Here is a 26,988-nt window from a genome sequence, read left to right on the forward strand (position 1 = left end):
ATTGTATACCTGAAACCTATATAATCAGTGTCACCCCAATAAATTCAATAAATAAAAATAAAACATAAACTTAAAAAAACAAATACAAGGTTAGGTTCTTAGATAATAAGCATTATTTTAGATAAGCAATACAGTGAGTAGTTAAAAGAGTGCAGATTCTGGAATCAGAATGCCAGGTTCAAATCTCAACTCTGTCCCAGAGTTTATGACCTTAGACAAGTTATTTAATCTCTCTGGATGTCAGTTTCTTCTTCATTTAAAAATGGGGCCAATAATAGAGTATGCCTTATATTGTTGTAAGTAATAGAGGATATAAAATGCTTAGAAAGTACCTGACACTAGCTATCGTTGTCGTCGTCATCGTCATCCATTCACATTCACAGGTGACATTTCCTAGTTACCTTTATAGTATAGGGTTCTAGTGATAGTTCTGATTTTCCTTTTGAAATATTTACTCCTAAAGATAATTTATTCAAAATGGACCACATTTCTTTTTTAAAAAATTTATATACAGTTACATCTTAAATGAATATGAAATTAAATTAAACTGAGATTCCCTTTTTACAGTGTTTCTTAAACACTGTCCTACAAATATACATTTTCATGTGGTCATACAGAGCCATTTTGTGGATGGGGCAGCCATGAATTACAGCAATTCTAATTAATACAAATTTTGTCTTTAGTAAAAACAGGCCCTAGACAGCAGTTAAACCACACTGAATTGGCAATTCTACTAAACCTACTACAATCTAAAACAAGTATTAATATGGCTGATTTTGTTCAAGTGTTGAACATTAAGGTAAACTCTGAGACTGAACAACAGCTAAATAAAATAAACCTTCCTGCTGGAATTTTGGCAACAGGTGAAAAACAGACAGATCCATCAACACCACAACAGGAGTCTTCAAAGCCACTGGGAGGAATTCAGCCTTCTTCTCAGAGCGTCCAGCCTAAAGTGGAGACTGACGCTGCCCAGGCGGCCGTGCAGAGTGCGTTTGCGGTTCTGTTGACTCAGTTAATAAAGGCTCAGCAGTCAAAGCAGAAAGATGTGCTGCTGGAGGAAAGGGAAAATGGATCGGGCCATGAAGCAGCATCGTTACAACTGAGACCGCCTCCAGAACCTAGCACTCCAGTATCGGGTGAGTGTGCAGATAGCAGACCACTACTGTAGCTGCGTTCACACTGTTTCTTGCTTTTGATGGTTATCTATAATGTGTATTGTTGAGTGGCATTGCTAGGAGATGTCTGAAAATTCTCAGGTCTTAGGTTTTTTAATCTGTTTACTTCTAAAAGTTGACGCTTTAGCAAATTATCCATGTGCGATATAACTTATTATGAACGTCATGGATTTCTATGGTTAAGAAATAATCTTTTACTCCAACTACAACAGGATGATTGACCAAGGCAGAAATTTTGCGTATACAGTAGCTTTTGTTCTTCAGGCAATAAACAGGTATATATGAGATACCTTTGAAAAGTCAAATATGGTTTAATTTTTTGGTCACGATAGACTTCACTGGCAGTAGGCAGCATTAGGGTTTATATACCGTTTCCCTTTTCTTTCTATTTTTGGGAGGGGGGAGCGGTTACGCAGAGATGGAACTTCTAATGCTCTTTAGGACCACCCATAGGAAACATTAACTATTTTGAACATTTGGTTTTCCACAGTATATTTTGACTTTTTTTCTTCTATTTTTTTTTTTTTCTTTTTTCACTTAGGGCAAAATGATCTCATTCAGCACCAAGATATGAGGATGTTAGAGCTCACACCAGAACCAGACCGGCCTCGTATTCTGCCTCCTGATCAACGACCTCCGGAACCACCTGAACCACCACCAGTCACTGAAGAAGATCTGGATTATCGGACAGAAAACCAGCATGTTCCCACCACTAGCTCTTCACTAACTGACCCTCATGCCGGAGTGAAAGCAGCCCTGTTACAGCTGCTTACTCAGCATCAACCCCAGGATGATCCCAAAAGAGAAGGTGGTATTGATTACCAGGCAGGTGATACTTATGTACCCACTTCAGACTACAAGGACAATTTTGGATCCTCCTCTTTCTCTTCTGCTCCTTATATTAGTAATGATGGTCTAGGAGGTGGCTCTGCTCTACCATTGGAACGACGTAGCTTCCTTGGCAACTCAGATATTCAGTCTTTGGATAACTACAGTACTACTTCATCTCATTCTGGTGGTCCACCTCAGCCTTCTGCCTTTTCCGAGTCGTTTCCCAGTTCAGTGGCTGGATATGGAGACATTTACCTCAATTCTGGTCCCATGTTGTTTAGTGGAGACAAGGACCATAGATTTGAATATAGCCATGGCCCCATTGCAGTCCTGGCGAACAGCAGTGACCCTTCCACAGGGCCAGAGAGTACTCATCCTTTGCCAGCAAAGATGCACAACTATAACTATGGTGGTACCTTACAGGAAAACCCGGGGGGCCCCAGCCTCATGCATGGACAGACCTGGACTTCTCCTGCCCAAGGACCTGGATATTCACAAGGATACAGGGGACACATTAGCACATCAGCTGGCAGAGGTCGAGGCAGAGGGCTACCATACTAAGTATCAGTTTTTCCTCAGGCACATCATTTTTATCTGGAAAGACTTTTCTAGCTGCAATTTAAGGCAGCAATCCAAGAGACTTGAATAATATTAATTCAACAACAGCTTTATTTTTATGTGGAAAGGGTCTTGCATACAATAGTTTAAAAAGACCAAAAAAACAAAAAAACCCACCTTTGCTTAAATTCATGCTGTTCTAAAAACTAGATCTATTGATTGTACATCTTCACAAATTCTAGTTAACAGTTTTATTTTGTATTCTTGCAGTTTTAAGTGGATGCTAATATTAGGGACATAAAAGTTCTTTATGGCCCTCTTGCAGATCTGAACTATGCACATTTGTGCTTTTTTTTTGTAAGTTTGGACCAACTTTTATGTAACAACCAACCAATCCCTCCCTTCTCCAGTTTTACAACAATCAGAAAGGGCACTGATTTATTTGGTATTTTTCTTTTTACAAAGCTACCTTTAGTCAAAGGTCACTGTCAGTCTTTGCACCTGCTTTCAGTGTTATTGTGAAAGGTGTACTTTGTGCTCATTTCAGAAAATAAAACACAACCTTTCTCTTGATGCAAGTTTTTATAAAAAAAAATGGTCAATGTTATTTTTATTTTATTTTGCAGATTATCATAACCTAGCAAAATGCATTCAAATGAAAAGTGGGTTTTATATGAAAAATATGGGTAGGGTGGGGAGGGTAAGTAAGTGCCTTAACAGGTAAGCTTAAGGTCTGAAAAGTAGTTAACCTTTACACGCATTTGTCTCCTGAAGGGAATCAGTACATTGTATTGAAGAGGAAGGGAGCTCTTGGGGGTTTAGGGCTGCCTGTTCAGTTCCTGTTAGATCCATTCTCTGCCCATCACACTTTCTCCTTTTCTGCCTGTCTTTGGGCGGTGTTATCTTCCACTACCACCTTCTCTTGAAAAGGGAGGGAGAGTAAAGAAAGGGAATAGAACTGCGATCAGTACTTGGTTACTTCCGATAAGGTCTAAAAAGTTTTGTCATTTAAATGTTGAAAGTAAAAAAATATATATTGAAAGCAATAGCTTAATGAGAATTTCAGAGCATGTTTTCTTTTAGGCTGCCATGTCCTTCCATTTCCATTTGCCATGGGTAATTGACGGGCAGTAACATAGAAGCAAGGCATAACAACAGAATTTGCATAATTCTATTACCATTGGGGGGAGGGGTAGCAAACACCTTATTTTAAGTTACACAAATGCCATTTTAAGAAAAATTAACGCTGTTCACTTGTTAATTACAAACATTGCCTAAATTTAATTTATTGCAAGTAAAGAAAAAGTGAGAGCAAACGTCTCCTCTCACCTGTGAGGTTTATTAGGACTTCTGCCAGACTTAGAGCAACTTTAGTTCAATTCAGCATTTTATTAAAAGCAACAAAGAATGGAGAAATTTTTATTTAAATTGTAATGTGTCAAATCTAACTTTTTGTGCACACTCACACAGATAATTACAATAATTTTAGAAAGGAACCAAAGGTACATAACCAGTGTTTCCACATCATTAAAAGAAAAAATAGCCTCTGGAAATGAGAGTTGTATCAATTTACCATTTTGTTTTCACTGTTCTCTCCTGGAATCTGATTTGGAGTCTTAAATTGAAACAACTGTTATAGAATGGAAATTGCTCCAGTTCTAAAGTCAGTCTTTTAACCCTGTGCCCTCTATCTGACTTGTGAACCTTCCTTTAATATAGTATATGGGAAGCATTCTAGCCTGGTGAGAATAAGAATATTTTAAAGTGGATAATTTACCATTTTACTGCTATAAAATGATGTCAGTTGACCATTTTATTTTTTGATGGAATTTTTTTGTTGGGAGAAATGAAAGAAAAACTTATTTTGCTTTTATTTGGATATTAAGTACTAACAACTTATAATGAAACTGCATTGCAGGAAGTGAATAAATATTTTGAAATTTTACAAAATAGCTACAGTATTCAAGTATCTGAAATTTTAATATGGTGAGTCTTAGAGCTTTAGACTTTCCTATAAGTGACAGTATCTAAGTTATTCTTAATAGTCATACTTGTTAATTCTGCTGACCATAGTAGCTAACATAAAATTGAAGATATTTATGTGTCATGAATAGACTGTGTTTTAAAAATTAAATATTTTGTATACAATTGAACTGTGTTTGGATAGTTTTTCTAATTAAATCTTTTAGTTATGTATTTATGTTGCGAGAGCGGCTGGATGAATAGGGAAGTTGTTACTTGAATATTGCCCTAACGCAGCATTGATTGAGAGACATACCAGTATTTTATGCAACACTTAGAAATAATGTTGCCAATTAAACCACATACAATTCTAAATAAGATGAGCGAATTTAAAAATTCTCCCCAAATTCAGAAATGGGAAAGAATTTGTCTTAAAATCTATGAAATATGGTAGTAAAAATTTTATACCATTTAATATTTTAGGAATTTGGATAATAAAAAGAGCAGGGTTAGGAAATGGCTAATTCTGTAGGCTATAATAATTGCAGTAATCACTAGGTATTCTGGAGAGAAATCTAAGGAACATAAAATATTGCTTAAGTTTTTTGGAAAACAACCACACGGTAAGTCGGATTCCAACGAAAACAGAATAGATTGACCTATCCAAAGAAGAAAATGTTTGTCGCCCATGTGAAATGCCTTTGTGTATTTCCTGACACAGCAAGTTTTTCTGCATGCAACTCATTATGTTTCCCATCTTTATTTAGTTCATTATGTGTGGGAGAGTTATAATCACCCATGTAATTTAAAAAGACTCATTTTAAGGGGTTTATTGATAAAAACAGTTTTCAAATGTGAATTAAGATAATGTGTTAGCTGTGATTCAGAACTTCATTCTATCAGTAAATATATATTTAGTGCCTACCAAGTGCCAAGTACTGTTCTAATTACTTGGAATACATCAATAAACATGGAAGGCATTAAGTCATACTTTCAGTAGGCTGACAGTGAACAGGGAGATTTTTAAAGTGTCTTGAAAAGCTATTTGCCACTTGAAAATGTGAATGTCTTTGTAAAATTTTAAAGTCATAGTTGAATACAGAAATAAGGTTCTGGAAAGAATAGAACAACTGGAAACTCAATAATGAAAACAAATTTTTAGTTGCATCTAGCTAGTTTGTAGTAAGCCAATTTGTAGGAAATACCAAGATTTCTTGAGAAAAATGGAAGGTAAATGGGTTCAATGCTTCCAAACTAATCTCACTGGTACTTAAGAGTTAAAGTATTTGTATGAGCTTAGTCAAATTTTTAATAACTTTTCATCGTAGGTCCTTTATGTACTTATTTTTTTGGAGTAAGCCTGAAATACATGTTTTGAATAAAGATCTGATTCCCTGGGATATTGGTTTTGATATTTTAAAAGTCTGAACAGGATGTCCAAGTAATTTAAAGTTATCTGGTCCATCTCTTCACTTTACAGCTAAGAAAATGAGACTTAAGAGAGATGGATTGCCAGAGCTTGTTCCTCTAGCTAGGTTTAAATTCTGCAGAAAATACTTAACTTTTCAATAGGAAAATTGACTATTAAAGTACCAATGTTTTAGTAAGAAAAATTAAATTTAGAATACTGAACAACTAAGTCAGATGACTTTAAAAAGTCAACAATCCAGAAAAAATAGGAATATATGCAATTTTAGAAAATTTAATTAGGGACTATTTCATATGTGGGTAGTCTTTAAAAAGGAGGCTCCTCTCTCTCTCTCTCTCTTTTTTTTTTTAAAGATAATAGCTTCTTAAATATCCAACAATTAGAAAGTAAGACTGAATCGTTAAAGTGTATTTTCTATTTGTAGGAGGAAGAGTGATATCAGCAAGTCTGCAAACATTGCTTTTATACTTTATCACGGTTTTATGATTTCTAAGTTGTTTTATAGGGGGAGCAATGGTTTGTGAGGTACTAGAGGCCCCTCCAGATAAGGTCTTAAACTGTTTCTAGTTTAATTAAAAATAATAGCTGTAAATTAATAAAGTATTATCAAGGGATCCAGTTGAAGAAGGGGAAAACAAAATTTTAATCATAATGGAAAAACCTTGCCCTTCAAACTATATAGACTAAAATTTTGTGAGTCTTATTCCTTTCACCATATCAAATGTCCCATTAAAAAAGAATTTTCTGGTTCTACTTGCATTCCAAATGCTGCTGTGTAGTGAATTACCCTTTAATTTTTTCCACAAGTTAATTTGTTGTAAAGTTATGCTTTCTTTTTTTTTTTTTTTTTGGCAAGAACTTTTAGTAAAGTCTTGTAACTGTTAAATCTAATGTGTTTAAGCCATTTGTTTAAAAAAAAAAATCTGTATTTGATAGTCTGTAAATAAACTGCCATTAAGAATTTCCAGGCCACTTTTAGCCTTGTTTTCTTCTTGTTTATCTGCAGAACAAATTTAGGAATCTTGTCTGATAAAGGTGACCACTTGTTATCCCCACTCTGGCATGTTTTATTGACTAAGTTTAAAAACCTGGAACCTTTTTTCCTTTTTTATATGAGTACATATGTGAAAACATAGGAACACAACCAGAGATAATCACCATTAATATTTTTCCTTTTGATGGATGTGAAAGCAAATCTATTTTTTAAAAAAACAATGGGATTACATTTTGTGATTAGTTTTTTTTTTCATTTAATATATTGTGAACATACTATGTCAATAATTCTATCCTCTTTTTAGTGGTTCTAAATTCTTTTATGGAAAAACCGTAATTTAACAACTTCTTATTGCTGAACATAAAAATATTTCTAATTGTTATAAATAACAATATGATGAAAATCCACATAAATACATATATACAAGCATACACAAATTCCTTGGAGTTGCTGGCCTAAAGAGTGTACTTCTAACCTTTTGCTTCTAAATTTCTAAGCTTAAAATTGCTCTCAGGAATGGTGCTCAAGTTTTACATTCTTCTTCTGCTTTTCATTTAGCTATGTTAGCTATTTAAAATTTTTAAGTCTTTGCCAGTTTAACAGGTAATACATCATTTTAATTTATATTTCTTAGTGAAATTTATTATTTCATGTTAGCCAGTTGTCTCTTGTTTATGAACTATTCATAAGCTTAATAGGTATTTATCTCTTGCTCTGAAGAGCTCTTTATATAAGGAAGGTAGCCCTTTTTAATCTTAAAAATTCTGGGGATATGTTTTAATTATGTATAGTGAAGTCTATCTTTCTTTATGGTTTCTTCTTAGAAAAGCTTTCTCTACTTTAAGATTACTTTGCCCTGGCTGGTTTGGCTCAGTGGTTGGAGCGTCACAGGCTGAGGGGTCCTGGGTTTGATTCCCGGTCAAGGGCACATACCTTGGTTGCAGGGAGATTTTTAAAGTGTCTTGAAAAGCTAGTGGTATTTGCCTAGTAGGGGATCCTGGGAGAGGCAACCGGTCCATGTGTGTCTGTCACTGCATTGACTCTCTCTGTCTCTCCCCCCGTCCTTCCTCCTTTCCACTCTCCCTGGAAATCAATGGAAAAAATAGCCTCAGGTGAGGATTATAACACACAAAAAGATTAAATTTTTACACAGATATGAGTTTACTTCTTTAGCATTCTACTTTTACTGTTAATTCTAAGCCATTCTAGAATTGGTTAGATGTGAGGTAATGACCCAAATTTATACTTTGTTACTAATTAGGCCAACAACATTTGTTAAACAATTCATTCTATCCCTAGGTAGAAATTCTTGATACTCATTTGGGGGTATGTTTTTACTGATTTGAGAGAGGAAGAAACATCAACTGGTTGCTTCCCATTCTTGCCCCAACCTGGGATCGAACCTGCAACCTGCGTGTGTATTCTGACTGGGAATGGAACCCACCACTTTCTGGTATAAGGGCTGACTCTCCAGCCCGCTGAGCCACACCGACCACGCTGGCTATCCCTAGTTTTAAAATACCGTCTCTGTCTTATGTGGGTCTATTTCTGGGCTTTCAGTTACGTTCCACCCCGATCTTTCTCTTCTGGTTACAAGTACTACGCTCTGTTATAAACTATGCATCTTTCCTTGTAGTCTTTTTAAAATCACTTCAATTCCAGAAACAGTTTGTGACACAGACAATATTTGTTGTAGGATGGAACTTAATTGTTCCTTTGTCAAAGTTTTCTATTGCTGCCCATTTATTTTTCGATGTGACTTTCAGAATCACATTTTGATCACTTAAATATTGTGTTAGTATTTTAACTGTAAATGTACGCTATATTACGTGTTTAAATTTATAATGGTGAGCAGGTCTTTTCATTGAAAGCATAGTGTTTTATTTTGGAATGTTCCTCATTAAAAGTTTGAAATATTCTTTATTATAGTTCTGATATGTTTTTTTTAAGTTTCAAAAAATATTTGTTGCCCTGGCCGGTTTGGCTCAGTGGATAGAGCGTCGGCCTACGGACTCAAGGGTCCCAGGTTCGATTCCGGTCAAGGGCATGCACCTTGGTTGCGGGCACATCCCCAGTTGGGGGTGTGCAGGAGGCAGCTGATCGATGCTTCTCTCTCATCGATGTTTCTAACTCTCTATCCCTTTCCCCTCTGTGAAAAATAAATAAAATATATTTTAAAAAAATATTTGTTTTGCTTTTAGAAATGGACTCTTCTATTTAAAAAAAAAAAAAAAAAGCCGAAACCAGTTTGGCTCAGTGGATAGAGCGTCGGCCTGCGGACTGAAGGGTCCCAGGTTCGATTCCGGTCAAGGGCATGTTACCTGGGTTGCGGGCACATCCCCAGTGGGGGATGTGCAGGAGGTGGCTGATCGATGTTTCTCTCTCATCGATGTTTCTGACTATCTCTCTCCCTTCCTCTCTGTAAAAAATCAATAAAAATATATTTTAAAAAAATGGACTCTTCATATTATTAAGGATTGTAATATTTTAAACTAGTCACTACTTATATAGAAAAGCTGTTGTGTGTGTGTTTTTTAAATTGGCCACAGTACTTGGCTTTTCTATTATCATTTTTAATGGCTTTCAGTTGACTGAATATGATAATGGGAATTCTTTTTCTTTTTTAAAAGATTTTTTATGGATTCTTAGAGAGGGAGAGGATGAGAGATAAACATTTATGTGAGAAGGCGACATTGATTGGCTGCCTCCTGCATGCCCCCTACTGGGGAATCAAGTCCGCAACCCAGGCATGAGACCTGACTCGGAATCAAACCAGCAACCTGCCAGTGCATGGCACAACACCCAACCAACCGAGTCACACTGGGTAGGGTGGGAATTTTTGTTTTGGGTCTTATGAATGTCTAATTTTTGCTTTTTGTTAATCCTGTCCAGAGTTTATTTTTCCAATGATTTTTTGGGGAGAATGGAAGAGAGAGGGAAAGACAGAGAAGCATCGATGTCGATTGCTTGCCTCCTGCACAAGCCCTGACCAGGGTCCCAGCAGCCAGTTTGCAGCTCCAACCAAGGTACGGGCCCTTGACTGGAATCAAATCTGCGACCTTTTGTTCTGCAGGCTGACGCTCTATCCACTGAGCATCCGGCTACGGCATGGATATCTAATTTTGAGTATTTCAAGATTATTTTTTTTTATGCGTTTCTGTATTTACCAATATATGGATTTTCTCCTTTAACCTAGTGATGATAGATACCAGTTAACATTAGTAGAATCTAATATTGAGCCATCAGTTTGCTGCATTCTGTTGACTAAACTTGTATTTAGGATTTTGTATTTATTATTCACTCATAAGAGAGAAGTCTGGTTTTGATTAACAGGTTTTGATGTCTTTCCAGAGTAAATTAGAAAACGATTTCATGTTTTATTTGCTTTAGAATAGTTTATATATTCTGAGAATTACCAGTTTTCTCAAGTGATATTATTTTATTTATATCCAAATACACCTGAATCTTTTCTTGAATGTCATTCTTTCACAAGTTTTCTGTTTCCTCATGTGTTCTTGTTTTATCTCTTGAGTAAATCTTGGTAATTTCCCTTTTTCTGGAAATTCATATATAGTCTACCTTATATTTAAAAGGTTTTTTAGCATATGGGTACACTGAATGTTTTAAATATATATGTTATCTCCTATTACAGATCCTTTTTTTGTCTTTTCTCCTTGTCTAGACAAATAGGATTTGCCCCATTCCACCTCCATATTCTTTTCTCACCACCAGAGAATAATTATCATGTATTTCTAATTTATTATAGTATATTGATTTTGATTCCTTTCCTTTACTGTCTTTATTTTTCTTCAATTCTAAAAGAAACCATTTTAATGATATGAATTCTCTTCTGATTATTTGGCTCCATCCTATAGGTTAAGGATGTATTTGTTTTCTAAATTTCTGGCAGTGCAAATTTGATTGCCTGTTTGATCCAAGAATTATTTAGGATAGTGTGTTTCAACTTCAGGTGGCTGGGATATTTAGAATTTTCAGTTTAGCTTTTTTGTTAATCACTTGTGATTTCTATTGCGTGTAGTTTTCTTTTAGAATTTATTAAAGATTTCTTTTTAGGTTTCTAAGCAAACAACTTTTGTAAATATTTCCTGGGTGCTGGGGTGGGTATGTCCTTTGTACAGTTTTCATATAACCATTAAATTGATATTCTTAATTAAACACTGGTGAGATTCTCTATAACCTTCCTTATCTCTCAAGAAGTGAGACAATTAAGTAAATTCTTATGCTGCTATTAGGTATTTTTTCCTTAGATGTCTAATCCTTTTTGCTTTATGTATTCAGCATACACTTAATCATAAATACTTAATTTTTTTCCATCCAAGTTTTTTTTTTAATATATATTTTGAATTACTTGGGCTCTATCCGTTTATTCTGTACTTTGCCTTTAAATTTTATTTTTTAAATGCTACCTTGCTGGCTTTGTTTCTAATCTTTTTTTTTAAATATATTTTATTGATTTTCCACAGAGAGGAAGGGAGAGAGACAGAGAATCAGAAACATCGATGAGAGAGAAACATCGATCAGCTGCCTCCTGCACATCTCCCACTGGGGATATGCCCTCAACCCAGGTACATGCCCCTGACCGGAATCGAACCTGGGACCTTTCAGTCCGCAGGCCAACGCTCTATCCACTGAGCCAAACCGGTTTCGGCTGTTTCTAATCTTTTGCTAAATTTTTTTCATTTTCTCTCTTTTTTAAATTTGTACTTTGGGGTTTTCTGTTGATTTTTAGTGTGTACAGGCTTTCTATTTAGCTTTAAATATTTCAAAGACTTTGAAAACTCAAACTGATTGTAGGCTATTATTGACATTAGTGGTTTAAAAAGCAGGCTTACAAGCCAGCCCAAATCCTGGCTTTATTATTTATTAATCTGTATGACCTTAGGTTATCGAAATATTGATTCTCAGTTTTTACATTAGTGAAATGGAACAATGAAACAATACCTAAAGTTTTCAGGATTGGATAACTTAAAAGTGCCTGGTATATTGTATAGTAATTGCTTTATGAATGTTTGCTGTTGGAGAAAGAGATTGGGTGGATGTAGTAAAGGAAAATTTTACTTCATCATTGATGACTATTTCTTATTCTAATTTAAAAAAATGTCTTTGTATTAAAATAAATTCTGAGTTGGAAGGCGTCGATTTCAATTAACCAATAACAATATTCACCATTGATGCTTTCCACATAATATAAAATATTTGAACTATCTTGTTTCTAGTTCCATCTTAAACATCTGAAGGAGTGATTAGTGCAGAACTCTCTAAAGTGTCATTTTCTTTAGAACACTACAGTTTATTTTCAAATTCAGAGAAATGATTTATTTCTCTGTGTCCACTGGATGAGATAAGGTAATTCTACATTTGCTAGAAGGAAATGGTATAAGTCTTCTAGCATCTGAACCATTCACTTCGGAAATCCCATGTTCAGATTGGCTCTTTCAGGCCATACCTGAACACAAAAGTTTCAGCCTTGAATGGGCATCAGATTCACATGTTTTCATTTTTAATTTCATTTTAAAAGTTATTCAAGTATAACATGTATAAATTAAGGTAATATTAAGTGCACTTAATGAGTTTTATATGTTTACTAGAGGCCTGGTGCACAAGTTTGTGCACCAGTGGGGTCTCTTGGCCTGGCCTGCGGGATTGGGCCGAAACCAGCTCTCCAACATCCCCCGAGTGGTCCTGGATTGTGAGAAGGCACAGGCCAGGCCAAGGGACCCCACCAGTGCATGATTGGGGCAGGGAGGGATGCAGGAGGTTGCAAGCCGGGGAGGGACAGCGGGAGGGCTCCAGGGCGTGTCTGGCCCATCTTGCTCAGTCTCAATCAGCCTGACCCCAGCAGCAAGCTAACCTACTGGTTAGAGTGTCTGCCCCCTGGTGGTCAGTGCATGTCATAGAAACTGGTCAACTGTCTGCCCCATGGTGGTCAGTGCATGTCATAACAAGAGGTTGAGTTGCCTTAGCATATCATTAGCATATTACGCTTTGATTGGTTGAATGAACAACTGGACACTTAGCATATTAGTGTAATATGGATACCCATGTAATCACCACCCAGAGCAAGACAGAATGTATCTATTATTCCAGGCCATCTTGCTCCTTCCCAATCATTACCCCTAAATAGAACTATTCTCATTTCTATCACCTTTAATTACTTTTGCCTGTTCTTAAGCTTCATATTAGGGGAATCAGACAGTATATACTCTTATTAACAACTTTGGTCCAATAAATTTGGTAAGTTAGATGAAATAGACAAATACAATTTAAGATTGGCAGAAGAAGAAATCTAAATGTCTTGTATGTATGAAAGGAATTGAATCTATATTTTTCCCACCAAAAAGAACCCCAACTCAAATATATCTGAAGGCTAAGAATGCTTCAGTAATGAAATCTTTGAAACACTTATGGAAAAAGTTATAATTTTACTTTTAGAGACTCTTAGAGATTAAAAAAAGAAGGAATAAGTCCCAATTCATTGTATGAGTTCAGCATAACCCTGACACCCAAATCTGACATGGACTTCATGAGATAATTATAAGCCAATATCTCATTGAACGTTCTTAACAAAATAAAAAATTCAGAGATTTTTTAAAAGGATGCTACATTATGACCAAGTGGAGTTTATTCTAGGAATGCAAAATTGAGTAACATTCATTAATCAATGTAATTTACCATGTTCATGTAATAAGGGCAAAAGGTATAACATTAAACATCCACTTATAATTCCCAGCAGACTAGAAATAGAGGGAAGTTTTTAATTTGGTAAGGATACCTATAAAAAAAACTACAGTAACAAAGCTAATGGGGAAATAAGGAACATTTTCTCCCTGAGGTCCAGACAAGGCAAGGATGTTCACTATCACTACTTGTCAATATTTTACCAGCGGTCTGAGCCATATGGCAAGGGGGAAAACATAAAGATTGGAAAGGAAAAAAAAAAAACTGTCTTTATTTGAATGACATGATTGTGTATACAGAAAATACAGAAGAATCTATAAACAGGTTATTTTAGTAAGAAAATTGAATAAGCCCTAACCGGTTTGGCTCAGTGGATAGAGCATTGGCCTGGGGACTCAAGGGTCCCAGGTTCCATTCCGGTCAAGGGCATGTACCTTGGTTGTGGGCATGTCCCCAGTGGGGAGTGTGCAGGAGGCAGCTGATCGATGTTTCTCTCTCATCGATGTTTCTAACTCTCTATTCCTCTCTGTAAAAAATCAATAAAATATATTTTAAAAAAAAGAAAAAAAGAAAACTGAATAAGGTCAGTATACAAAAGTCAATTGTATACACACACACATATGCTAGCAAAGTTGGAAAACAAAATTAATCACATTAGCATAAGAAGTCATCTGCTTAGGAATAAATCCTAAGATGTACTTCGATACTAAAAACTATAAAACATTGCTGAGAGTAAAGATCTGAAGCTATGCAGGGAGCGGGAGGGAGCATGGGAGAAGGCACTAGCTCAGGAATTGGAAGCCTTGATAGTATAAAGGTGTACTGGTTAATAATGCGGATTTTGTAATCAAAGAAAACATGAGAATTACAAGAGAAACATCAAAAGTACTTTATTCAAAGTAATGTCCGTTGCTAGCTACACATTTCCCCCATCTTTCAGGTAATTTGTGGATACCGTCCCAATAGAACTTTTCTTGTTTTGAGGCAAACCATTCAGAGACCCAATTTTCCACTTCTTCGTATGTTTTGAAGTGCTGCTCAGAAAGTGCATGTGCCTTCGATCAGAACAAGTGGGAATCTGAAGGAGCAAGGTCTGGTGAATACAACGGGTGGGTTAATGCTTCCCAGGTAAGATCTTTTCACGTGTCTTTAACTGGTTTTGAAGTGTGTGATGGTGTGTCATCACGAAGCAAAATTACTTTGCCGTGTCTTCTGGCCCATTCTGGTCATTTCACCATCAAAGTGTGGTTCAAATTGATTATTTGTTGTTGGTAGCGATCAGTATTAACGGTTTCACCTGGTTTTAGAAGCTCATAATACACCACATCTTCCTGATCCCATCAAACGCAGAGCATTGTCTTCTTTCCGAAGCGATTTGGCTTTGCATTTGATGTTGATGGCTGACCTGGATCAACCCATGATTTTGTGCGTTTGGGATTCTCAAAATAAATCCACTTTTCACCGCCAGCCACAATTCGATGCAAAAAAGACTTTCTTTTATGCTGTTGAAGCAATATTTTACTGATGACTTTTCGGTTTTCCATTTGTCTTTCGTTCAGTTGATGTGTCATCCATTTTCCTTCCTTTAAAATCTTTCCCATTGCTTGTAATGATCAGAAATAGTTTGCGGAGCAACGTTTAATCTTTCTGCAAGTTGTTTTGAGTTTGACACGCATCTTCATCCAATAATGCATGTCATTGTTGGTCTTCAAACTTTTTCAGTTTACCTGGATGTTCTTTGTCTTTCACATCGAAATCATCACTTTTAAAGCGTTTAAACCAGCGCTCACAAGGATCTTGAGATGGAGCATGTTCACCGTAAGCTTTCTGAAGTATACGATAACTTTCAGCAGCACTTTTCTTCAAAATAATGAACTAAAACTTCCAGCAAATGCTTTTTTGGCATGAAATTCGACATTTTTAAGCGTAAAAATATTTATGATAACACCTTCAGAAAATTTGACATATGAAGTTTTGAAGCTTGCTGTCAATACAACAAAATAGCATACATATCAAATCGCATATATATCAACATATGTATAATTCCATCTATTGGAAAAAAAAGCCGCATTACTAACCGGTACATCTAGTATTAAAATTCTCATGTTGGGCTATCTATAGATTCAATGCAATCCCAATTATAAACCCAGCAGGTGTGTGTGTGTTTGTAAATCGACATGTTGACATTAAAACTGATGTGCAAATGTAAAGAAACTAGTCAAGGCAACCTTGGAGAACAAGGCTGAAAACTTTTCTACCAGAGTTCAATGCTTAACATAAAGTAACAGTTTATTAAGATCATGTGGTATTGGCACAAAGACAGACATAGACCAGTGATTTTCAACCAACGTGCCACAATAATTTTTTTCTGAAATCTTTATTGTTGCACAAGAATTTTTAAAACATGCAATACCTGCCTAGTCAGGGGCACTTTGTCAAATTTAAAAAATGACAACAGCCAACACACTAGCTGCCCAGTATGAATGAATCAAAATTATACTTTTTTTTTAAGATTGGCAAAAAATATATTTTTTGTGCTACAGAATTTTAGTAATTGCTTTATGTGTGCTATGAGATGAAAAAGGTTGAAAATCTCTGACCTAGGCCAATCAGAAAGAAAACAAATTGTTAGAGGAGGGTGTGATACATGTTACACCAAGCTCCGCCCTCCCCCGCCCCATCCTTGGAATGTATGTTCTGTCCACCATTGCCACAGTAGAGGGCATTTTTGGGGACACAGTCTTGAGAAGGCAATGTGTTGTTGAGATCATCTGGGTGGTATATGTGACTGAACCATCCATATAAACTTTTAAAATTCTGGCAGAAGGGTGGAAATCTACTCCTCGAGGAGCCCAAGATAGGCCTCGTATGTAAGTTCTCTTGCTCATTAAATCTGCCACATACCAATCTGGAGTGGTCTGCCTCTGTCTTCACTCTCTCCTTGCCCTTTACTGGAGCCCATTTCAGATTTCATCTGGGAAGTTCCCAAGGTTTTGAACCAACCCAAGTCCAGAAACAGACCCTGGCGTACATCACCTTGATGGTCCCTCCCCAGCTGGCCAACTTCCAACATCCCTCCCTGGCCCCGATTGTGCACTGGTGGGGTCCCTCGGCCTGGCCTGCGCCCTCTCGCAATCTGGGACCCCTCGGGGGATGTCGGAGAGCCAGTTTCAGCCCGATTCCACAGGCCAGCCTAGGGACCCCACTGGTGTATGAATTTGTGCACTGGGCCTCTAGTTTTCTTAAACGAATCCAGAAAAGGTTGGGCTTCAGACATAGTACATGAGGAATTCACGTTTACTTCTTGGTAGTTCTCTTGGTTCTGTCTTTCTCTGTTTGGCTTTATCTTTAGCATAGTAGTGAGATTGTTGTGGCTGTTCCATGCATCATAGTGAAACAAAATTCCCTAGAGCAAGAAGGATCACCTTTTAAGAAGTACATCTCACTAGCCCAAATTGAGCTACATACACATTGCCAAGTCCATTACTGAAAAGAGGAGTGAAATTACCAGTGACTTAGACCAGGGTTGTAGGAATGTTGGAGAATCACCTACATTTATTATTAAGCATTCGTTAAAAAATAAAACAAAAAGTTGACAAAAGAAAGAATCAGAATTATTGAATTTAAAAACATGATTGCAAAAAAAAAAAAATGTGGATGGGCTGTAATATAGAATATCCACAACTGAAGATCAAATTAATGAGCCGGAGTATCAAGCTAAGACATGCTAGGGATGATCCTCCCTAGAACTCACCACTAATACTTTCAACAATAAAGATTTAAAAAAAAGAGAGGGAAAACTAACTAACTAAAATTAAGTAGAAAAAAACATAAAATGAAAATTAAGAAATAGAGAGTAGATTTAGATATTCCAACTGTTCATCTAATAGGAGTTCCTAAAGGAGAGAATGGAGAGGAAGAAATAAATACTAGAAGAAGTTTCCCCAGGGTTGAAAGAGACATGAGTCGCTTATAATTAAAGAGGTCCATGGAAAGCAAAGCAATATATATGATAAAAGACTTACTATTGAAATACATCAAAGTAATATTCCAGAATTTTAAATTTTATTGGAAATCTAGATTTATTTTTATTGAAGAACTAACAAAAACAGATTGTCTACTAGTAAAAAGAAAGAGAACCAGACTGGTGTCAGACCCCCCACCATTAACACTGAATGCTAAAACTTTCTGCAAAATTTAAGGGAAATAATTTTGACCTTAAAATGCCATAGTCAGTGTGTTATAGTGTAGTTGTGTTCCCTTGGCCTTCTTGCTTTGAAGCATGGCTCTTTCCTGAGAACACTGATTGCCCTGCATCCCTCGCAAGCAATAGCTCTTTTCTCCCCCTTGCATCAGTGGGCCTGGAGTCTAGTTAGGTGTCCTTAATCTTTCTTTTCACTTTCAGGCCATTCTTGTTGCCTCCTTAAAGCTGCATAGCTTTCAATTAGAAAGTAAAAGAAATAAAATAATAAAAAGCAAATAACAAAGCACCATACCAAACACACACACACACACACACACACACACACTCACGCACACGCACACCTGCATAGCTTTGACTCTCATGTCATCAGACTGTATCACTCATTTCCCCCTGTTGCAGTTATTTACTGATCTCTGAGTTATTCTTCCTCCTTCACTGTCCCCACCATACGCTGCCTCCTACCCATTCTTGGAAGATTTTAATTCCTGGCTTTCACTCTCTCCTATTTCTATCTTGATGTCAACATGCCTGTGGATGATCCTTCAAATCTTGGCTTCATTGTTTCTTGACCACTTCTCTAATGCTCTTATCTTCCACCTCATCTCAGCTACTTTTGCTCTTGTAAAACCCTGGACTTAAATATCAATCACATACTCACCCCCCTCCCCCAATGGCAACTGAAAGCATACTATTTATACTACTTGAAAACCCCCTCTTAAGTTTGCAGCTCACTCCCTTTAGTACTCAGACTCCAATTACCTTTTCCATAATCACTCCCTCACTCCCTTATATACATATTCAACTTCCTTGTCACTCTCTTGCTTTACTGTACTCGGCTGAAAAAACAACATTTTTTAAAAAATGAGAACAGTATATGCATTATTTTGTAGGCGTTTACGTTTATGTGAAGAATAATACATAGGCTTTGTGTGGGTCTTTCCTCAAAATTAGTTTGGAGTTTTTCGTATTGTATCATATAGTTCTAATTAATTCAATTGCTGAATTGTGCAAATATGCAACTTATTCATTCTTTCTCCTATTGGTGGTCAGATTGTTGCCAGCCTTTTGATTACTACAAAGAACATTCTTGAATATGTCTCCACACAAATTCGAGTGCATGTATTTCTCTAGGTTACCTATGTTTTCAAATACTTTGTCATAGAGTTCATCATCCTGTGTTTGTGAGAATTTCAAAGCCTTTACTGGTATTAATATAATTTCTTCATCTTAAACCTCAGTATACCAGGAAAACCAGTCATCATTTGTTATGTGTCCAATGGACCTTTTTAATTTTTAAAAATAATTCTGTATTTAGTGAAAATGTAGAGAATAAAGAAATAAACTTTAATAGAAATTCTAATAAGAATGTAAACATAGAAAACACAACTTTTAAAAAATATTTTTTCTGGTTTTGAAGACATTTAATACACAAAATGGTTATCATCCCTTAAACACAATTGGGTGTTAACTATCATGAACCTAGAATATAATCACCTTATGAACCGTGACTCAATTTCAAATGTATCTTTAATGGGCTCTCGCTTATTATCAATTTTTATTTTGCACTTGCATATTCAAAATGTAATACATTTAAGAACTCTGATGTCACTTTTTTTTAAAATCCTTACCTGAGGATATTTTTCCATTGATTTTTAGAGAGAGTGGAAGGGAGAGGGAGAGATAGAGAGACACATCAATTGGTTGCCTCCCACATGCGCCCGGATTGAGCCTGCAACTGAGGTACATGCTCTGGATCCGAATCGAATCTGGGACCCTTCAGTCCAGGCTGATGCTCTACCCATTGAGCCAAACAGGCTAGGGCTGATGTCACATTTTTATTGGAGAGGATGGCCACCTTTTTTGCTTCATAATTGCAAAAACATTTTCACTTTGATTTCTAAACACCTATCAGAATGGTAAACCCAATTGATTTTTCACTCTTATATAATCTATTTACCCCCTCCCCCCCCACCCCAGTTTGGTTGGATATCTTTATTTCAGTTATGTTTGGCTAGAATAAGTAATGAAATTTGGAGATACAATAAATTCTCAAAGAAACTGATCTGATCATCAGGCTTATTCAGCTTAAGTTGTACCTGACTTTACTTCATCTTTTTTTTTAAACATGTATTTTTTATTGTTGATAGTATACAGATATCTCCTATTTGCTCCGCCCCCCCCCCTCCCCAGCCTCTACCCACCCACTCTAGGCTTTCACTACCCTACTGCCCATGTCCATGGGCTATGAATATAAGTATATAAGTTCGTTGGTTTATCTCTTCTCGTCCCCCCAACCACACATGGAGGTATGTCAGTCTGTTCCATGCCTCCATACTTATTTTGTTGGCCATGCATTTTGTTCATTAGATTCCACAGATGAGGTCGTGTGATATTTATCTTTCTCAGACTGCCTTATTTCACTTAGCATAGTATTTTCCAGGTCCATCCATGCTGTCCAAAAGGGTAAGAGATCCACAGCTGCATAGTATTCCATGTTGTAAATGTGCCACAGCTTTTTTTATCCATTCAACTACCGATGGGCACTTGGGCTGTTTCCAAATCTTAGCTATTGTAAATAATGCTTCTATGAACATAGGGGTGCATATAGTCTTTCTGATTGGTGTTTTGGTATTTTTTGGACATATTCCCAGAAGTGGGATTGCTGGGTCAAATGGAAATTCCATTTTTAATTTTTTGAGGAAACTCCATACTGTTTTTTATAGTGGCTGCACTAATCTGCATTCCCACCAGCAGGGAACTAGTGTTCCCTTTTCTCCACATCCTTGCCAACACTTGATTTTTTTGACGATAGCCATTCTGACAGGTGTGAGGTGATACGTCATTGTGGTTTTAATTTGCATTTCTCTGATGATTAGTGACCTTGAGTATTTTTTCATATGTCTCTTGGTCATTTGTATGTCCCCTTTGGAAAAATGTCTATTCAGGTTTTCTGCTCATTTTTAAATTGTATTGTTTGTTTTCCTTTTGTTGAGTTATATGAGACTATATATTTAGAATATTAACCCCTTATCAGATGTAACATTGGCAAATATGGTCTCCCAAACAGTGAATTCCCTATTCATTTTGATGATGGTTTCTTTTGTTGTGCAAAAGCTTTTTATTTTGATGTAGTCCCATTTGTTTATTTTCTCCTTTTACAAAAAATATTTTATTGATTTTTTACAGAGAGGGAGAGGGATAGAGTTAGAAACATCGATCAGCTGCCTCCTGCACACCCCCTACTGGGGATGTGCCTGCAACCAAGATACATGCCCTTGACTGGAATCAAACCTGGGACCCTTCAGTCTGCAGGCCGACACTCTATCCACTGAGCCAAACTGGTCAGGGCTGTTTATTTTCTCCTTAGTTTCTTTGCTTCAGGAGATATATCCATAAACATATTACTATGTAAGATGTCTGATACCTTAATGCCTATATTTGCCTCTTTTTTACGGTTTCATGCCTTACACTTAAGTCTTTTATATCCATCTTGAGTTTATTCTTGGGTATGGAGTTAAGTTGGTGGTCTAGTTTCATCTTTTTGCATGTGTTTGTCCAGTTTTCCCAGCACCATTTGTTAACATTGTTTTTACTCCATTATGTTCTTGCCTCTTTGTCAAATATTAATTGACTGTAATGGTGTGGGCCAATTTCTGGGATCTCTGTTCTGATCCATTGGTCTATAAGCTTGTACTTACACCAGTACCAGGCTGTTTTGGTTATAATGGCTTTGAGGTATAGTTTGATATCCGGTATTGTGATCCCTCCTACTTTGTTCTTCTTTCTCAAGATTGCTGCAGCTATTCAGGGTCTTTTATGGTTCCATATAAATTTTTGGAGTATTTGTTGTAGCTCTGTGAAGTATGCCATTGGTATTTTAAAAGGGATTGCACTGAATCTATAGATTGCTTTGGGCAGTATAGACATTTTAATGATGCTAATGCTTCCAATCCATGAACATGGTATACACTTCCATTTGTTTATATTTTCCTCTTTCTTTTTTTCAATGTCCTATTTTCCAAGTACAGGTCTTTTACCTCCTTTGTTAAGTTTATTCCTAGCATCTTATTTTTTGTTGTTATAATGGTAAATGGGCTTGCTTTTTTCATTTCTCTTTCTGGGAGTTCATTATTGGTATATGAAAATGCCATTGATTTCTGGATGTTGATTTTGTATTCTGCTATGCTGCAAATTCATTTATTAAGTCTAGTAGTTTCTGGTCGAGTCTTTAGGGTTTTCTATATACAATATCATCTGCTTCCTCCTTTCCAATGTGGGTGCCTTTTATCTGTTCTTGTCTCATTGCCATGGCAAGGACTTCCAATACTATGTTGAATAAGAGTGGTGAAAGCAGATATCCTTGCCTTGTTCCTTTTCTTAAGGGAAATGCTTTTAGTTTTTGCTCATTGAGTATGATGATGGCTGTAGGTCTGTCATATATGCCCTTTATTATGTTGAGGTATGATCCCTCTATTCCCACTTTACTGAGTTTTTATCAAAAAAGGGTGCTAAATTTTGTCAAATGCTTTTTCTGTATCTATTGATATGATCATGTGGTTTTTATCTTTCAATTTATTTACGTGAAGTATCACATTTATTGATTTATGAGTATTGCACCAGCCTTGCATCCCTGGAATACATCCCACTTGATCATGGTGTATGACCTTTTTAATATTCATCTATTTACTTGAATCACTTTTGAATATATACCTTCCTTTAGTATTTGCCTACTTACAAACACTATCATGTAAATTATGATGAACAAACATAAAAGATGTTATCATAAAGTATTGTGTGATTAAGTCCTTTCTTTCGGATGACTGACTGGATGAGAGTATGTATTCCTTTTGTCCTTAGAAAGACAATAGATATATATTGTCTGCTCATTGAATTTTGAATTTGAGAAAATTTTCTGAGATTTTACTTTATGAGTTCTGATTTGTTTAATAATTATGAAGCATCTGTTAACATGTTTTGGCATTATGGGTGAAAAAAGAAAAACACTAAATTCCTAGTTGTGCCCAAATAAAAGCTTAAAAGACATTTACAACCTGGCTGGGTGGCTCAGTTGACTGGAGCAATATCCCCTACATCAAAAGGTTGTGGGTTGGGTCCTTGGTTGGGGCACAAGCAGGAGTCAACCAATTCATGTTTCTCCAACATCAATGTTTCTCTCTCTCTCTCCCCCCCTTTCTCCTAAAAAAAAAAAAAAATCAATAAAAATATATCGTTGGTTGAGGATTAAAAAACTATTAAAAAACATTTACATAAATTATGTCTCCAGATTTCTTTTATACCAGTGGTTCTCAACCTTGGCTGCACATTAGAATCACCGGGGAATTCTTTTTAAAATCCTGATTTCTGGGCCTCATCCTCCGGAAAGTCTTTCTTTGTTATGTGGTGGAGCCACATTAGTAACAAAGAAACAGAATTTCCGGAAGACGAGGCCCAGAAATCAGGATTTAAAAAAGATTCCCCGGTGATTCTAATGTGCAGCCAAGGTTGAGAACCACTGCCTAGACTAGAGGCACCTATTTTCCCCACACAATTTTAGAAGACCCCTGACTGGGGTGGAGCAAGGGGGTAGCATGAGTGCTACCCTCATGCTGTGCCCAGGGCTCACTGTTACTCTGCTTCCAGCCCTGCCCAGAGTGCTCACAAGTGCACACGAACAAAAGACGACTTTCGAAGCCATGCCAAAGACACCCTAGGAATCTAGGTAAGACTTCTCTTGTGGCCAGGTGGAATCTGCAGTTCATGAAATTCTCCAGGTGACTCTGAGGATGAACCAGGTGAGGGGAATCACCTTGCTCAGAAATATGATTCAAAACTGGAAATTGCACAGATATCTTGAAGATGATTATATAGTGATTTAGAAATGTTGTATTTGAAAAGTATTTATGTTTGTTACAAAATTAGAAGAGAATATAAAAATCTGACATGGAGAACTAATCTTAAGTAGTTTTCTACAGTTAAATGCACTATGTCCTTAGATTACATTTTATGGACATTTACACCTATACCTACATGCAATTATATGTTCTGCTTTTAAGTATTGTTTAAGCCAGTGGTCGGCAAACCGCGGCTCGCGAGCCACATGCTGCTCTTTGGCCCCTTGAGTGTGGCTCTTCCACAAAATACCACGTGCAGGCGCGCACATACAGTGCGAAGTTGACTTAAAACTTTAAGTAAAGTTTATTAAGTTAATTTTAGGGAACATTGTGGAGTGAAAGAAGATGTAGTGTTGAGGATTGAGAAAGGTATGTTGAGATGGTTTGGACATACAGAGAGGATGAACGAAAGGAGATAGACAAAACAAGTATACAAGATGAGTGTGGATGGGAGAGTTGGAAGGGGTGGCCACCTCAGCGAACGTACCTCAATCAGACTGAGGACGTTTTTACCAAAGGCCAGCTTAGGAGTACCCTAATTAAGTTAATAACAATGTACCTACCTATATAGTTTAAGTTTAAAAAATTTGGCTCTCAAAAGAAATGTCAATTGTTGTACTGTTGATATTTGGCTCTGTGGACTAATGAGTTTGCCGACCACTGGTTTAAGCTATTTATCAAGCTAAGATTCACATTTTAACATCTCTGAAATTAGGATGCATCTTATAATTAATGGCATATCATAGTTTATTCTTTTTGGTATAACATAGTTTAGTTGGCAATGTTTTTCTTTTTACTAAGTGATATATAATGGCGAATCATATAATAATAATGTCTTACATTAGAAAAAATTATATTTGCCTGTGGAAATTAAAAGCAAAAAGATAGTCATTAGTAAGTTCAGGGCTTATGCAAGGTATCCTGACGGCTATTATGTTTTATGACTACTACTGATGACTATTGTTTTATTTACAGTAAAACCCACACTATACTTGTTAATTTTTAAACCTAAATATATAGTAAGAATGGAAAAAGCAGATAAATAGCTCAGAGACAATAAGCAGGAGCCTTGGACCAGGTAAAATTTTAATATGAATTTACAGAATCTAATAATGAACCTGGCAAAGGTTAATAAAAATATTTCACCCAAGAATCTGAAAAATGCTCTAGAAAATATAAAATCATGAACTTACCTCTGAAATATGATCTTTCAACTTGAAGATGTAATGTTAATTTGTGAGAAATAAAAAAGTAATACACTTGTTCTAATTTTAACTTTCTCCTTGAAATCATGCAAATTATGCTACTCAGACAGGTTTTAGACGTGTTCATCAGGCTCTTTACCATTATTGATAATGGTGAAGACAGTTTGCTTGACATCAGATTCACCAAAACCCGTAACGCTTGAATATTCTAAGATAGATGAGGTCAGCAACCTTCCAATTAGTTGCCTAAAAATAAGGGTCTTTCCCTCAGGCTCTCTTTGCTTTACTTTCACACTACTCAACTACAGGAAAAATGGTTTTTTGAATAGTCAGGTGACAGAAAAAGCAAAGTCATTATACAAAACCTGTCATCACTCTGTCTTCCTACTTGACAATACATCTAAATTCTGAACATCTCCACATTGGCCAATATAACCCATTTCTAAGACCACATCTCACCCACAATGAAAATACATTACCTTCCACCATACTTCCTTGGTGGAAAGGAAGGAAAGATCTACTCAAGTTCATAGGGAAGGGACCTAAGTTCACGTCTTGATGGGGGTAGTGGCAAGGTTCTAGAAGAGTATGTGAGACCTGAAATATTATTGGGGTAATTTTTGAAAAATACACTGCCATAGGTATTTTTTTTTTTTTAAGTGGGATAGGATGATTACATAATGGCAGAAGAAAAATGGAGAACTGGCATAATCCACTGGTCATGGAGGTGGTCTTTAAAGGCAGATCAGTTTTAACAAAGAGTACAGAGGGGAATTGAGGATCTGGCTCTGGGTCCCTTAAAGCTTTCTGTGCCTGCATATCCCTTGGAAAAGTTGGATATTGTTGCCTGAAGACACAACTATAGATTATTTTTACATTCTTTAATTATATAAATATTTAAGATGCATACGTAAGTATAAATTTTTCTAATGAAATTATTTAGCAGGTAAAAGTGTGTATTCTGAAACACTAAAAAAACAACCATTTTTCATTTAAAAGAATAATCCACTTTTTTTCATTCAGCTAAACAAAAATAGGCTAATAGAAACAAACCAAAATATCAATGTCAAAAGAACTTTGATAACTGACATGACCAACTAGCGTATACAGCAATGCATCTTTTCTGATAACAAAAAGTGTTTCTCTTAAAAAAATTAGAAAAAGTCAGACCTCTGGAAGTATATGTTGGTAACTTAACAGGAAAAATAAGTTTTACATTTAGTTGTTTAACATTACACTTAGAGTAAAATAAAATGCACATTAACTATTAGAAGTTAAAATTTGAAAGTCTTCCAAATATATACTTTAGCACAAAAATACTCCTTGACTTCCTTTATCATTTTTGCCAATAACCCAGTGATCTCTAAGAGTTGCTTTAATAGTTATTTCCAAAAGCTATTTCCTAAAGATAATATTTCTTACCTATGAAGTTCAATAAAAGATTTAAAAAAGTAATACACTTGTTCTAATTTTCATTACACGTCATGACCTCGAATCATTTGGAAAGACGAGATGTTAGGGAATAAAGCCATTTCCTTTAATATACTGGGGTAAAAGTATTTACTATTTTTTAATATACAGGATATAAGGGCAGAACGATATAGTAGATATAATCAGAATGTCTGCATTTATTCACCTAATATTTATTAAGCACCTACTTTTTTTCCAGGCATCATTCTAAGAGCTGAGGATATTGGGGTGAATGAGAAATAGCCACAAACTGTGTGAGTGCTCACCATGTGCCAGGCTCTGGCCGAACAGGTTCACACATGTAAACCCATTTAGTCCTCAAAGACAGCACCTCTATGACACGGGTACTGTTAATGTCTTCATTTTACATGAGGAAACTGAGGCATAGAGAAGTTAAATAACTCATCCAACTAGTATTTGGCAGTAGTACTCCTGGGTATCATGGAGTTTTTATTAATCTAAAGTCCTTCCCTTCTCATTTTCTTCTTTGCCTATGTGAAGACCTAACAAAATTAACTGAGTATGGCTCAAATAGGTGGTGTGATCATTTCATTTTTGGACATTTAT

The 26,988-nt window shown here is 36.1% G+C and overlaps 1 protein-coding gene across 2 annotated transcripts in view; it reads left to right on the forward strand.

Moving 5' to 3' along the window:
• The window catches only part of CDK13 (cyclin dependent kinase 13), a gene marked incomplete at its 5' end in the record, with an annotated part of 117,334 nt that extends 112,619 nt beyond the window's left edge, over window positions 1-4,715 (forward strand). Inside the window, 2 exons of one of the 2 annotated variants that reach the window (XM_081102362.1) lie at window positions 684-1,139; window positions 1,720-4,715. In XM_081102362.1, the coding sequence (XP_080958488.1) occupies window positions 684-1,139; window positions 1,720-2,570 (1,307 nt within the window). In that variant the 3' untranslated portion in view covers window positions 2,571-4,715. The remainder of the gene's footprint in view (window positions 1-683; window positions 1,140-1,719) is intronic. The other variant, XM_081102363.1, reaches the window with a different exon arrangement.
• Window positions 4,716-26,988: the final 22,273 nt, after the last annotated feature.

Source organism: Myotis nattereri (assembly GCF_964212035.1).
Source record: "Myotis nattereri genome assembly, chromosome: 11".
NCBI lineage: Eukaryota > Metazoa > Chordata > Mammalia > Chiroptera > Vespertilionidae > Myotis > Myotis nattereri.